The following is a 13935-nucleotide window of genomic DNA, read 5'->3' as shown; positions in this document are numbered from 1 at the left end:
GTAAGGCTACTAAAAATACCCTCAAATGTTGGTATCACTTAGTAACACACCTTAGACTCTTGTTTCCTATAAAGAATGAATTCCCACACTGCATATTATAGAAGAGAGTCAGTGCATTAACCATTCTGACCAACCAAAAGGTCATTTCCCTTTCTCATATTAGTATTTGTCCTCAAACAGGAAGAGATCTTGAAAGGCCAATAGTCTTTAGAGAGCTCTGTTCTAAGATCATGTGTTTGTATCTGAAAACTGACTGTATGGTTCAACAGGTCTGGAGCTCCTTGCAATACACAATCATTGTATGGATTTACACACTGTTTGTATATAAACCAGAGGTTTTAGACCATGTGCAACTTCTGTTAATCACCTGGTTTTGTTCATCACTTGCAGGGTCCCTTAAGACAGGTTTCACTGTGTAAGATTCTTTAAAGATTGCTGTAAAGATCCCATTAACCTCACTGGGAGTTGCAACTTTATAAGTGAGGGCAGAGTTGGGCTTGGAACCTTTTTTCCATTTCAAGGGTAGTTGAAGATGTGCCCTTTATTTTGAATTGCTGTAGAGACACAGATGCAGATGAAAAATCACACAAATGGAGTCCTCTTGCACACAACTGGCAGGATTCCTCCAGGGGAGAGACTGATCTTGCAGGGTGCATGGGATAAGAGATACACAACAATATCACATGAAGAAACAGACTAGCTCTGACATTGATATAGGTTAACCTCCATGTACAAAGAGTCAAAGAAGTGGTGAGACCATCTAACAGGATACTTATTAATGATAATACCCTGCTCTTATATAGCCCTCTTCATCAGTAGATCTCAAAGCACTTAACAGAGGAGGTTAGTATATTTATCCCAGTTTTACAGATGGGGGGACTGAGAGTCGAAGTGATTTGCCCAAAATCATCCAACAGGCCAGTGGCAGAGCCAGGAATAGAATCCACATCTCCTGAGCCCGTGTCAAGTGCTCTGTCCATTTGCAGACAGTCTCCTCTTATTTAAATGAGACAGTGATAGTTGTCTTACAGATGTCTGTGCTAAAGGACTAAAAGCATGATTAAGGCTAAGATTTTGTCATGGTTATTTTTAGTAAAAGTCACGGCCAGGTCACGTGCAATAAACAAACATTCACAGAAGCTGTGACCTGTCTGTGACTTTTGCTGCTGCGGCTCCATGGTTTCCCCCACCACAGTGGTGGCTGGGAGCTGCAGGGTGACCATATTTCTCAAACAGAAAACGGGACACCCCCAGCTGCTCGCGTGAGGTGCCCTTTCCCCGCATAAGGCTGTCTCCCATAGCTGGAACCTTGAGGAGGGCCCCCTTAGGGGTCTGTCACCTGTCGCTGGAACTCTGCCAGGGCCCCGTTGGCTGCCAGCTCCAGAGTCCCGCAGCTCCTTGGGCTGAAGCAGAGAATGTCTTGGAAGTCTTTGGAAGTCACGGATTCCGTGTCTTCCATGACCTCGGTGACATAAACATAGCCTTATGCACGATGTAGTCAGACAACGCACAAAGACATAATCATGCATATGGCCAGACCTTTTACAGCTTTCCCTAGGCTTCTGGGTTAAAGCCCAAAGGGTCTTTAACTTCCAGGAGAACATCTAAGCGCCCATCTGAGCTGATGACCGTTGTACATTGAAATGCTAACAAACCATAATCCATGAGGACTCCAACAGCAATGCAGATATAAACTCAGAGAATTCACCTGTGAAATTCCTTGTATACCATGGTGGCTATATGACAAAAACAAAACATCAAATACTGTTAATTCAGACAATAGGTTTATTAAAAGTACTGTCAAAATAGTGAAGAAAATGAAGCGTTACATTTTATTAACTGCCCTTTATTGTCCTCATGTTCATAATAATGCAGCGATGGCTGGAGCAGATTGAAATTTGATTTTTTCGGGGAGAAAAAATTTCACTGAAATTTCAACAACCGAAAAAGACAGGAAGAAGATGCTGATAAAATGTTTCCAAAATTTTTTCCCCATTTTTCCAACTGGCTGTATTGATGACTTATTTCAGCTGAAAAAGAAAATGCCCAGTATATTGTTGTGTCTTAAAATACTGTATTGTTTCAGGCTCCCGATGGTCTTGGTCCAGTTCCTGTCAAGTCTTTAGACATGAAAGTCAAGCACATTCACCCATTCTACGACTTAAAGGTGAGACAATACAGCTTAGTCACTCACCTGTGTCATACTGCTTTCTTTCATTAGGGTTAGTGTGACATAAGAAATACAGTGCCGCATTTAGTGTATGAACCAGTTGTCCCTGTCATTCAGGTCAATGTGAGTTTTGCCCAAGTAAGGACTGTGGGATTTATCTTTTGTTAGCTCCCTAAATGTGTGGGCTCATTTGCGGTATTAATGGAGAGTCAGCAGTAGGGGGCAGTGCAGAGGCGCACCGCCCCAGTGTGTGACCTCTTCGAGCCATTGCACCTCAGACAGACTTTCTACTGATACAACTGCTATGATTTCTTAAATAGGACTACTTGCATGGGTAAGGGCTAGTGACATAGTCTGCAGGTTCAGACTCTCCATGTTGAGTGTCAGTCCATGTTCTCACCAAGTTGATGAAGACCACATCATAGCCATGAGATTCTGTGTCCCCAGTGGATGGTGTCTCCAGTGCTCTGCTCTCCTGCTCTCTCAGCTACTTAAATCATAAGACTGAAGACAGCCTTTGAGAAACTATATGACTTGGTCTTACTAGTCTTTTGATTCAAGGGGCCTGATCTCACATTTCTCGCACATTTCTCATTGAATTCAAGAATTGAGCATGCAAGGAGTGAGGATACTTTGCCTCAGTCTTTAATAAGACTAAAGAGGATCTTAGGGATAATGGTAGCATGATAAATGGGAATGAGGATATGGAGGTAGACATCACCATATCTGAGGTAGAAGCGAAACTCAAACAGCTTAATGGGGCTAAATCGGGGGGCCCAGATAATCTTCATCCAAGAATATTAAAAGAATTGGCACAAGAAATTGCAAGCCCATTAGCAAGAATTTTTAATGAATCTGTAAATTCAGGGGTTGTACCATATGATTGGAGAATTGCTAACATAGTTCCTATTTTTAAGAAAGGGAAAAAAAGTGATCCAAGTAATTATAGGCCTGTTAGTTTGACATCTGTAGTATGCAAGGTCTTGGAAAAAATTTTGAAGGAGAAGGTAGTTAAGGACATTGAAGTCAATGGTAAATGGGACAAAATACAACATGGTTTTACAAAAGGTAGATCGTGCCAAACCAACCTGATTTCCTTCTTTGAGAGAGTAACAGATTTTTTAGATAAAGGAAACGCAGTGGATCTAATTTATTTAGATTTTAGTAAGGCGTTTGATACTGTGCCACATGGGGAATTATTAGTTAAATTGGATAAGATGGGCATCAATAGGAAAATTGAAAGGTGGATAGGGAATTGGTTAAAGGGGAGACTACAACGGGTTCTACTGAAAGGTGAACTGTCAAGTTGGAGGGAGGTTACCAGTGGAGTTCCTCAAGGATCAGTTTTGGGACCAATCTTATTTAATCTTTTTATTACTGACCTGGGCACAAAAAGTGGGAGTGTGCTAATAAAGTTTGCAGATGATACAAAGCTGGGAGGTATTGCTAATTTAGAGAAGGACAGGGATACCCTACAGGAGGATCTGGATGACCTTGTAAACTGGAGTAATAGGAATAGGATGAAATTTAATAGTGAGAAGTGTAAGGTCATGCATTTAGGGATTAATAACAAGAATTTTAGTTATAAGCTAGGGACGCATCAACTAGAAGTAACGGAGGAGGAAAAGGACCTTGGAGTATTGGTTGATCATAGGTTGACTATGAGCTGCCAATGTGATATGGCTGTGAAAAAAGCTAATGTCGTCTTGGGATGCATCAGGAGAGGTATTTCCAGTAGGGATAAGGAGGTTTTAGTACCGTTATATAAGGCACTGGTGAGACCTCACCTGGAATACTGTGTGCAGTTCTGGTCTCCCATGTTTAAGAAGGATGAATTCAAACTGGAACAGGTACAGAGAAGGGCTACTAGGATGATCCGAGGAATGGAAAATTTGTCTTATGAAAGGAGACTCAGGGAGCTTGGCTTGTTTAGCCTAACTAAAAGAAGGTTGAGGGGAGATATGATTGCTCTCTATAAATATATCAGAGGGATAAATACCAGAGAGGGAGAGGAATTATTTAAACTCAATACCAATGTGGACACAAGAACAAATGGATATAAACTGGCCACTAGGAAATTTAGATTAGAAATTAGACGAAGGTTTCTAACCATCAGAGGAGTGAAGTTTTGGAATAGCCTTCCGAGGGAAGTAGTGGGGGCAGAAGATCTATCTTGCTTTAAGATTAAACTCGATAAGTTTATGGAGGAGATGGTATGATGGGATAACATGGTTTTGGTAATTAAATATTCATGGTAAATAGGCCCAATGGCCTGTGATGGGTTTTTAGATGGGGTAAGATCCAAGTTACCCGGGAAAGAATTTTCTGTAGTATCTGGCTGATGAATCTTGCCCATATGCTCAGGGTTTAGCTGATCGCCATATTTGGGGTCGGGAAGGAATTTTCCTCCAGGGCAGATTGGAAGGCCCTGGAGGTTTTTCGCCTTCCTCTGTAGCATGGGGCACGGGTCACTTGCTGGAGGATTCTCTGCTCCTTGAGGTCTTCAAACTACAATTTGAGGACTTCAATAGCACAGATATAGGGGTGTGAGGTCTTTTTTAGGTGTGGTGGGTGAAATTCTGTGGCCTGCATTGTGCAGGAGGTCAGACTAGATGATCATAATGGTCCCTTCTGACCTAAATATCTATGAATCTATGAATCTGGCCCCAAAGCAAATACCAGATTCCCCTGATAAAAGTTACAAAAAAGGGAAGACATGATTTTTTTTCTAGGTGCTGTGTATTCCACCAATTTGGATAGTAAATACAGACTAGTATCAGAGTAGCAGCCGTGTTAGTCTGTATTCGCAAAAAGAAAAGGAGGACTTGTGGCACCTTAGAGACTAACCAATTTATTAGAGCATAAGCAGCAGCTTATGCTCTAATAAATTGGTTAGTCTCTAAGGTGCCACAAGTCCTCACAGACTAGTATCTCGATCTTCAGCTATATCTTTATTGTTCTCAAGCTTTGTGAATCCAGAACCTATTCTTTACCTTCTCACCTCTAAACCCTCCTCCCTCACAATTTAGAAAATGAAAAAGGCTAAATTCTATCACCCCCTAAAGTCAGGAGATTCCACTGGGCTTAAATCAGTGCTGAATTTGGCCAAGTCTTTGTTTTGTTGATTACAACAAGCATAGAAACAACATTGCTTAAAGGAGCTCTTAATTTTTGTTCCTGTTTGTACCTTTGCTGCTGTTCCATTTTATTTTCACATACTAGTGTTAGGTGTATTACGCAAACACAGCTTTCTGCCAGCCCATCAATCTTGTTTGTGCAAGAAATTATTACTTCACACATGATCCTTTATAGAAAACATCTAGAGTGAAAACATTCCTTCACAAATTCATTTGACTGTAGAGGGCTTAAGCATTTTTGCTCATAGTTTTCGTCATATGTCACTGTCACCAAATGATGGTCCAAACATCTGTTACAGCAAGAGACCATGTGAAGTGTCCATGTTAGAGCTGGAAAGTTAGAACACACTGACCTCCATACGCATGTGTTGCAATAAATCATCTTCATTTGTATCTAGGTTCCTCAGCACTTGAGCATTATGGGGTACCAGCCATTTTGTACACACTATGCATCAACAAGTTATAAACCTCAAAAACTTTCCCGACCACTAAAGCAGGGAGCCAAGGTAACAAGACAACCAAAATCCATTATTTGGTTTCACTGCATAGCATTTTGTTACAATATTTTACATCAAAACTCCCTCTGCACCCTGAAAACATTTGTCTTCTGAATTATTCCAGGATGAGCTGATCTCAATAGTAACTTCTCCAAAGCCACAGCTCAGTCCTCCCTCTCCACCAGAGGGTCTACACAAACACCCGGGAGAGAAATCCGAGGAAAAGGCCATGAGCCTTTTAAACCTGGCAGCTCCCAAAGCATTACTCCAGCCTCCAGACAGTCACCCACTTCGCATATTTGTAAGTAAAACTTGGCTCTAGTAAAGCCTCCAAGGAGCTGAGGGAAATGTACGTTTGCTCCATTACAGGGTTGGTAAGGAACTGGAAGACAATTACCTTCCTTAGGTTTATATATAAAAACTGTGTGCCACAGGGCTAGATGGTGCTGTAAGGCACAGCCCTGCTATGGAGAGGCCAGAGCCACACTCCCACACCTCCAGGGGGGAGCAACAGGTAAGTGCTGAATGACATCCAGAGCTCCCCAGCACGTACCCACTACCACAATCTATGGGGGCTGCAGCCAGTCCCTGGGACCCCACCTCATCTGCAGGTCAGCACAGAGGAGGGCCATAGTTTTGCCTCATCTCCAACCCTTATGTGGCATCGTGCACCTCCTCACGTGGGATAGGGTTGGCACAGTTCTCTTGCACTCAGGGTCTGCAGTTCTGCATGGTCTTTAGGCAGAATGAGAAAGGGTTGGAGGAGGAATGCTCCTTGGGTTCTGTGTATCCATCTATCTTAGCGTGTTCTATAGTGCCCATGATCATAGGTGGGTTTTCAAAGGTATTTAGATGCCTAAAGAGACTGCTAGATGCCTAGTGGGATTTTTAAAAGTGCCTAACTCCCATTGAAACCAATGGGCCAGGAGTGGTCCCAGGCAGTGTCTGTTGCTAGCCGTGTTCCATAGGGGATCATAGGACTGACTTAGACCTGGGGTAGAGGGGAGGAAGGAGAGATCAGGTGTTGAGTTGAACTAAAGAGGCAAAGTGGGATCTAGGTGGTGGAGTTTGAGCTGGGAATCCTTTTCTAATTAATGACAAGAACTGAATTTTTCAGTGACAGATTTGTTCAAAGGGCTCAATTATTCTTTTAAATCTCTTCTTTGTGTTTGTTTTCAGAACCCTACTCCAGGATTGTATGTCTTTATGCAGCCTTTGGACTATTCAGAAACAAACATTGAGTATCATCTTTGCCCTCATCCAAAATATAGATTCACCAAAGAATATCCCATAGGATCCAGCATTCCAATTACACAAAAGAAATTTCTGCATCACAAGGTACAGCTTTTGGTTTCAGTTGAAATATTAGTTGCAAAATGTGCAAGTCAGCAGAGAATTTGCCTTGTTGACTCAAATAGAACATAAACAGTTATCCCAAATGGAAGATGTGTTAGCTATTAATGACATATGCAGCTGATTATTAATATTTATGGGTAAATGATCGTTCATTGCTTGAAGCTTGTTCCTCCCTAGGGCTTCTCCATGTCCTTTCTGCAGCAGCCCTAAGGATCTCCTCACGATTTCCCTCTTTTAACCCCCATACTGCATCTCCAGGACCCTGCACTGGAGCCAATAACTTTTCAGATGAAGAGAACTGAGGCTCAGTAAACACAGGCTTTAACCAAGCAAAGACAGGCATTCCCTCCTGCACATATTTCTTCCACCCTTCCTCTCTTTACTGGTTGCATTTTACAGGCATGGTCACTGGGACTGTTGTTGTTTCAGGAAGTCATTCGAGGAGTAACGTACTGGAGACGATTCCCGTCGGTGGTTTATTCAGCCTTGTCTAATGCTCCCACTCTGGCAAGCACAGTGATGCATCATTGGTAAGAAAGAGTTTGAACATCAGACACCTTCATCCGGGCGAGATTCTGCCACCCTTACTCATATCGACCAATAACTAATGCCACACATTGTCCCATTGAAACAAAGGGGACTATGTACAGAGTAAATTACTACTCACTGGGCCCAGTTCATTGAAGCCAGTGGAAAGACTCACATTGACTGCAGTGGGCAGTGGATCAAGCTCAGTGTGAGTAAGGGGGGGCAGAATCTAGCCTTGTAAGTGGCATTTCAGTCTAATAAGAGCCGACCTTATGGACTAAGACTGTTTCCCACTTCAGCCCTCGGCACCGGGGGGAGGTACTAGCAACTCAGCTCTGCATATGCTGCATGTGTGAGGGTGTCAGCAGGAGACGTGACATCTAAGACACAGGCATCTGATTGCAGCATCTCTCTCCCTCCCCTCCCCTCCCCACTGCCACTGTGGGTTGCAGCAGCTTTGCTTCTTTACTTACCCTGCTCCCATAGTTCTAGCTCAGCAGAGGGGAAGAAGGAGATGCTAATCCACTTGGATCATAGCACTTAGACCCCAATTCAGAACATACTTAAATCCATCCCTGTTCAGCAGGGCTCGGACCAAAAGCCCATTGAAGTCAATGGGAGTCTTTCAATCGTACTTAACTATAAGCAGGTACTTAAGTCCCCTTGAATCCAATGAAATGTAAGTACCCGCTTAAAATTAGCGCATGCTTCAGTGCTTTGCTAAATTGAGGACTTAGTACCTACTACAGCTATCTGCATTAGCACTGTGAACACTCATAGCTGAATGAAAACCTAACTATGACCATTTCAAAACCTGGGTGCCTAATGTTAGGTATCTAAGCTGATGTTCAGGCACTTAAATAGATGGCCTGACTTTCAGAGGTGCTGAGCACTCATAGCTGCCATTGTGGTTAATGGGAGCTGCAGCTACTTTGAAAATCAAGCTACTTATTTAGGTGTCTAAATATGTATTCAGCTGCCTAACTTAACCAATTTTGTATCTAACCTTTAAAGAACAAAAATGTGCTTTGCTGACTCGCGTGTCTGTAGCTAGCTGATGTATTTGCTTTCCAAAGTATCTGGATTTTCCAGAATATTTACAATGTGAAGGTCCCCAAAACATATTTATCATGTGCCATTACCCTTCTCTTCCCATCTCAAACATATGATTGTCATTTCCACAGTAGAGATCCCTACAATTTAGATATGCTTCCAAGGGACGTACCACCAATGCTGGATGACTTACCCGAGAGAGACAAGGAAAATATAACTGGCTAGTAAGTTTCCTCTCTATAATTTATTTAATGTAATTTGCACTGAGTTTTTAGCACCTGTGTGTGTGTATGAGTGTGTACATATAGCATGTGTATAAAAACACTCACAGAGCGACAATGAAGTACAGATGGTTCTTCTTGCATAAAGCATCCTTTTGTTTTCCCAGGCTAAAAAATATAGGACAGGTGAAAAATAATAATAGGTAAAAACTAAGTGGTTTTTTAACTTACTCATTTTCAGTGAGGCTGAAGGTGAGTTAAAAGTGGTTCTTACTCCGGATATGCTGAAAGCTGAATTTCCGCAGATTGAATCAGGGGAAGAAGCCAAAAGTAAACCACTGAAAGATAGAAGGTAAATCTGTATCTATTTAAATATAGGGAAGATGCTTGCAACGAATTTGAGGGCACTTCTCTTGTTTAGGTTTATGTACAAGCTCATTGCTGAAGTCCCCTAGCAGTGCCACCATTAAGATGACGTTCAGATCGTGCACTTGGCGTGGGACTGAGTCCCTGTGTTTCACGCTTTAAGATTTGAATTTAGTCTCTGAAATAAAAAGAATGAGGAGTACTTGTGGCACATTAGAGACTAACAAATTTATTTGGGCATAAGCTTTCATGGTCTAAAACCCACTTCATCAGATGCTTGGAGTGGAAAATACAGTAGGAGGATATATACATACAGAGAACATGAATTTGTTAGTCTCTAAGGTGCCACAAGTACTCCTCATTCTTTTTGCTGATACAAACTAACACAGCTACCACTCTGAAACCTGTCTCCAGAATAAAACACACTCATTCTTCTTGGGCCAGGTGAATTTTCTATAACTTTTTTTTTGGTCAGATGTTTACTGACACTGGCAGAGGAAATGAGTCCTTTGAAATTTCCCTTGGGATGGTGGTGTTTGTTTTAGACTTCCCTGGCGAAAGAATCACGGCTTCCCACACATAGTCATTCCCATGGTGTCTCACACACAAACTGCTTTTCAAATGTCACATTTATAAACACAAAGAGCTATTCCCCTTTTTTGGTATAATCTGGTCTCTGCAAGGAAAAGCAAAGGGACCAGTCAAGTTCTGCCAGTGACTTCCATTCTCCAATACTTCTAGACTGACATTGTAACACTGCTACACTGCATTGCATCCACAGCTCAGCACAGGGATTCTGGGGAGCCAGGCTGGCCAGCTGGGGGATGGGGAGTGCTCTGGGGAATGGACAGGGGTTTTGTAAATTAGGTGATGGGGGAGAAGTACGGCTAACTCTATTGTCTGGACTTCAATATGTATTAGATAGCAACTCTGTGGGGAGATAAGTGAGGGTAACCACACTTGTGGGGAGCTGTAGAAGAATGTGAGGGGGGCTGAAGAGGGCAGGGAAGGTGGTAAAATATGATGGTGAGCATGGTATTCTGGAGGTAGGGGGGTTTGAGCCAGAGGCAATGTGATCTGGCAAAATGAATGCAAGGTTAGGTATGAGGTGGTCCTGTGTTCTAACCCTGCCTCTGTCACTGACTCACTGTGACTTTAGGCCAATTGCTTCATCTCTCCGTGCTTCAGTTTTGCTATCTGTAAAATGGGGATAATAACGTTTACCTGCCTCCCTCACAAAGCGGTTGAGAGATCAACTAATCCAGAGATTTGAATTTGCAGGCTGTGATTTTCAAAGTCCCCTAATTCCCATGAATTTGAAAAGGAATTGAGTTTCCAAACCCTGGACGCAGCGTATCATCCATAAAGCATTATATAAATGCCAAGCATTATGGCGACTGTAATTACTGTAATCTCTGTAGTGTCAATTGCTGGTAATTTATAGTACATAAGCACCTGGGTTTACTTATGTACTGCTTTCTGTATTTCCTCTCACTGTGTTGCTTAGAACATGAGGATCTGGAATAGTTAGTGTGAATAAAAAATGGCCTTTTTCTCCTAGCGATACAGCCCTGGATGTTAAACTTGATTCCAGCAACACAGTGGATACCTCGGCTCCTGTTTCTGGGTAAGAAGATGTGTGACTGTAAGATTCAGTCTTTTAAAATTCTGTTTTCTACAAAGCTAAAAAAACCAGCCACCCTACTTTAAACACATCTTGGATCAGGAGACAGACTGGCCCACGGCTTTAGAATGAACTCCCATAGGAACCAAAGACCATCACAATCCTCACCACCTTTCACTCTAAGTGCAGGGCACATTTCTTTGACCTGGCTTTCTCTAACAAACAGTTGTGTGTGTGCATGTGTGTGTGTTATAAAAAATCAAAACAAAAACACTCCCTATTCACACTTCTCCCCCCAGGGAGCGGATGAAAGAACAGACATGTGACAGGTATTAGTCATATGGTTTAATACATGACCAGAAGGCACTTACATACTTTATTAATGAACACAGCATAAGAACCTCTATTGAACAGAGTAGAATATTGCATTAGAAATGTTCTGTTCATTGAGCTTTGAGTACTTCTGCACTAGCCAGAGGAGACTGTGTTGTTGAGATTACTTTGCAGGTGATCACAAAACTCCCATTAGCATTAGTTGTAGACCAGTGATTACATCTGCTAGAGAATATATTTTGCTATTCTTAGGCCAACATGACGGTGGGCTTTTTGGTTTGGTTTTCACCTTCCTCTAAAGCATCAGAGATTGGCCACAGCAGGAGGTGGGATACTGGATGGGGTAGACCAGAGCAGGGAATCCTCTTTCTCAGAGGCTGTGACTTGCTCACATGTTCAAGGTCAAACTGATCACTAGTTGGGAGTTGGGAAGCAATTTTCCCCCAGGTCAGATTAGCAGGCACCTTGGGGGTTTTCACCATTCTCTGCAGCCTGGGCTATGGATCGCCTGCTAGGATCATCTGGGCATATCTCAGCTAATCAATTCCCTGCCACTGCAGGAGCCTCAGGCACTACTGGCACCTTGGTCTCTCCTGTTCTCTGCTGTGGCACACAATAGCTTAGTCTTCTAAGGACTGAAATGCTTTGGTCTCCCTAAAGTCACTGGGCTCAACATAGGGGTATCTGGGTGAAATTTAATGGCTTGCAATATAAAGAAGGCCAGACTAGATAATCTGATGGCCCCTTCTGACTTTAAACTCTATGAAACTGCTTCTCCATGGAGCTGCCAAGACGTGGAGTTTGAATTTATTCTCAGGGTACTTTATTGTGCAAGGATACAGGCTCTGCGTCTTGGCTACAGAGAACCTTGTGGTTTGATGGGCAAAACAACCAGAATAAGTATGAAAAATTGTGATTCTCATCCCAATGCTGAGTTGCCCACAGTTGCTTTGTCCACATTGCTATACAGAGGACTGAGGACAGGCCTGGGAAATGGTAGAGCCTGGCCAATGGGTCTGGGAACTGCATAAATCCACAGGTCACAATCCCCATGTTGAGGGAGAGGACACAGAAGACAGTGGCTGCTGCTACAGCCAGTAGGCAGTAATACAACTTACAGACACATACATAATACATAAACTGGCTTAGCGTTTCCTGCATAACGGATTTGGGGAAAAGTTCTCTATTTGCTTGAGCTCTATGATGGGGAAACCGAGACTGTGTTAAAACAGTTAGGCCCAATTCAGTGTCTTTCGATGCCAGTGGAAGTCCCTTGCATTCTCAGTGGAAGGCTCATTAGCATTATTGTATATGTGTGTGTATTTTACTGGATTATACCATTTACATTTTTCTAAATACTTTCTTGAAATTGCTCCTAGTACATTCATACTGTGAGGTAAGTAGTTAGCTCCCCAGTCAGCAATTAGCTGAGCTCAGAAGGAATGCCTCCTTCACAGTTCTTGTTACCCTTTTCAATACTGTACATACTCACGTAGAACAGTACTTATGTAGGCCTTACTAAAGTTATTTCCTGCCCTTAAAAAAAGGGTGAATATGACACATTGAGATGAATGGCTCTCTTTGGTTTTGTCACCTTTATGTAACAGTTTACCTTGTTATAAATATAAATTACTTTCACCATCTCCTGCAGAGACCCGAGAGACCATCTGGATTGGTATTTGCAATCCCAGAATAGCAAACTCAGAGAGAGGCTGCAAGGACACATGGAAAAAATGAAGCAGAAAGCACTCAACAAAACCCTCATTCTGGAATAAACTAGTTCACAAATTCCACAATTCAGTCACTAATGTGCTGTATCTCAGCCCCACAGTATTGCTGGTTCAGGACTTCTGTATCTGTGCAGAACAGGTATGAAATTATGTTCAACAAGCAACAGACTCCTGTGTAGGCCCAAGCACCCTCTAGTATAATCTCAACTATGGCCCTTACTGTGTATATTGTATATGAGCTTAATGATCTCTCCGTGAGGGATTTCTTCCCTACGTGCTCATTCATTGTGCACTGGGGTTAACTGCTGGAAAACGACCCCTGCACAGATATTTTGTAGTTTTATATACAACTTTTCCCCTCATCTATTTAATGGACTCTTTCCTCTGCCACTAAGTACTGTTATATGCATTTTGTCTGAGAGTGCTGCTTTCAAATAAAATGTAAAAAATCAACATGAAGAAATTGTTTGGATTTCATTAGTTTTTGTATTGTTTGGATATAGACTTTGCACACATGCTAGAATAAATTCCATGGCTGAGCTGCAATACAGCCCCGTAGCCTGTCCGTGAGTTGTTGCATGTGGGTCACTGACGACTGGTCGACACTGGGAATTTACAGCAGCCTAGCTACACCACTCAGGGGTGTGACAAATCTACACCCCGAGAGATGTAGCTATGTCAACCTACCCCATGGTGTAGACAGTGCTAGGTTGATGGAAGAATTCTTCTGTCGACTTGGCCATGTCTACACTACCACTTATGTCAGCAAAACTTCTGTCACTCAGGGGTGTGAAAAAATACCCCTGAGCAACATACAGTAGAACTTCAGAGTTACGGACATGTCGGGAATGGAGGTTATCCGTAACTCTGAAATGTTCGTAACTCTGAACAAAACGCAGCTCTGGCTCCAGCAGTTCATG

General features: G+C 42.5%; 1 protein-coding gene across 3 annotated transcripts in view; it reads left to right on the top strand.

Moving 5' to 3' along the window:
• The window catches only part of CFAP221 (cilia and flagella associated protein 221), a 46970-nt gene extending 33502 nt beyond the window's left edge, over positions 1-13468 (top strand). For 2 of the 3 annotated variants that reach the window (XM_084642657.1, XM_084642659.1), the window contains 9 exons: positions 2087-2167; positions 5706-5813; positions 5929-6105; positions 6984-7142; positions 7590-7690; positions 8873-8965; positions 9204-9314; positions 10890-10955; positions 12937-13468. In XM_084642657.1, the coding sequence (XP_084498783.1) occupies positions 2087-2167; positions 5706-5813; positions 5929-6105; positions 6984-7142; positions 7590-7690; positions 8873-8965; positions 9204-9314; positions 10890-10955; positions 12937-13060 (1020 nt within the window). In that variant the 3' untranslated portion in view covers positions 13061-13468. The remainder of the gene's footprint in view (positions 1-2086; positions 2168-5705; positions 5814-5928; positions 6106-6983; positions 7143-7589; positions 7691-8872; positions 8966-9203; positions 9315-10889; positions 10956-12936) is intronic. The other variant, XM_084642658.1, reaches the window with a different exon arrangement.
• The last annotated feature ends 467 nt before the right edge of the window (positions 13469-13935 follow it).

Source organism: Lepidochelys olivacea (genome assembly GCF_965140295.1).
Source record: "Lepidochelys olivacea isolate rLepOli2 genome assembly, chromosome: 11".
NCBI classification, from domain to species: domain Eukaryota; kingdom Metazoa; phylum Chordata; order Testudines; family Cheloniidae; genus Lepidochelys; species Lepidochelys olivacea.
The sequence above is the reverse complement of the archived record's forward strand: the minus strand, read 5'-3'. Positions and strand labels throughout refer to the sequence as shown.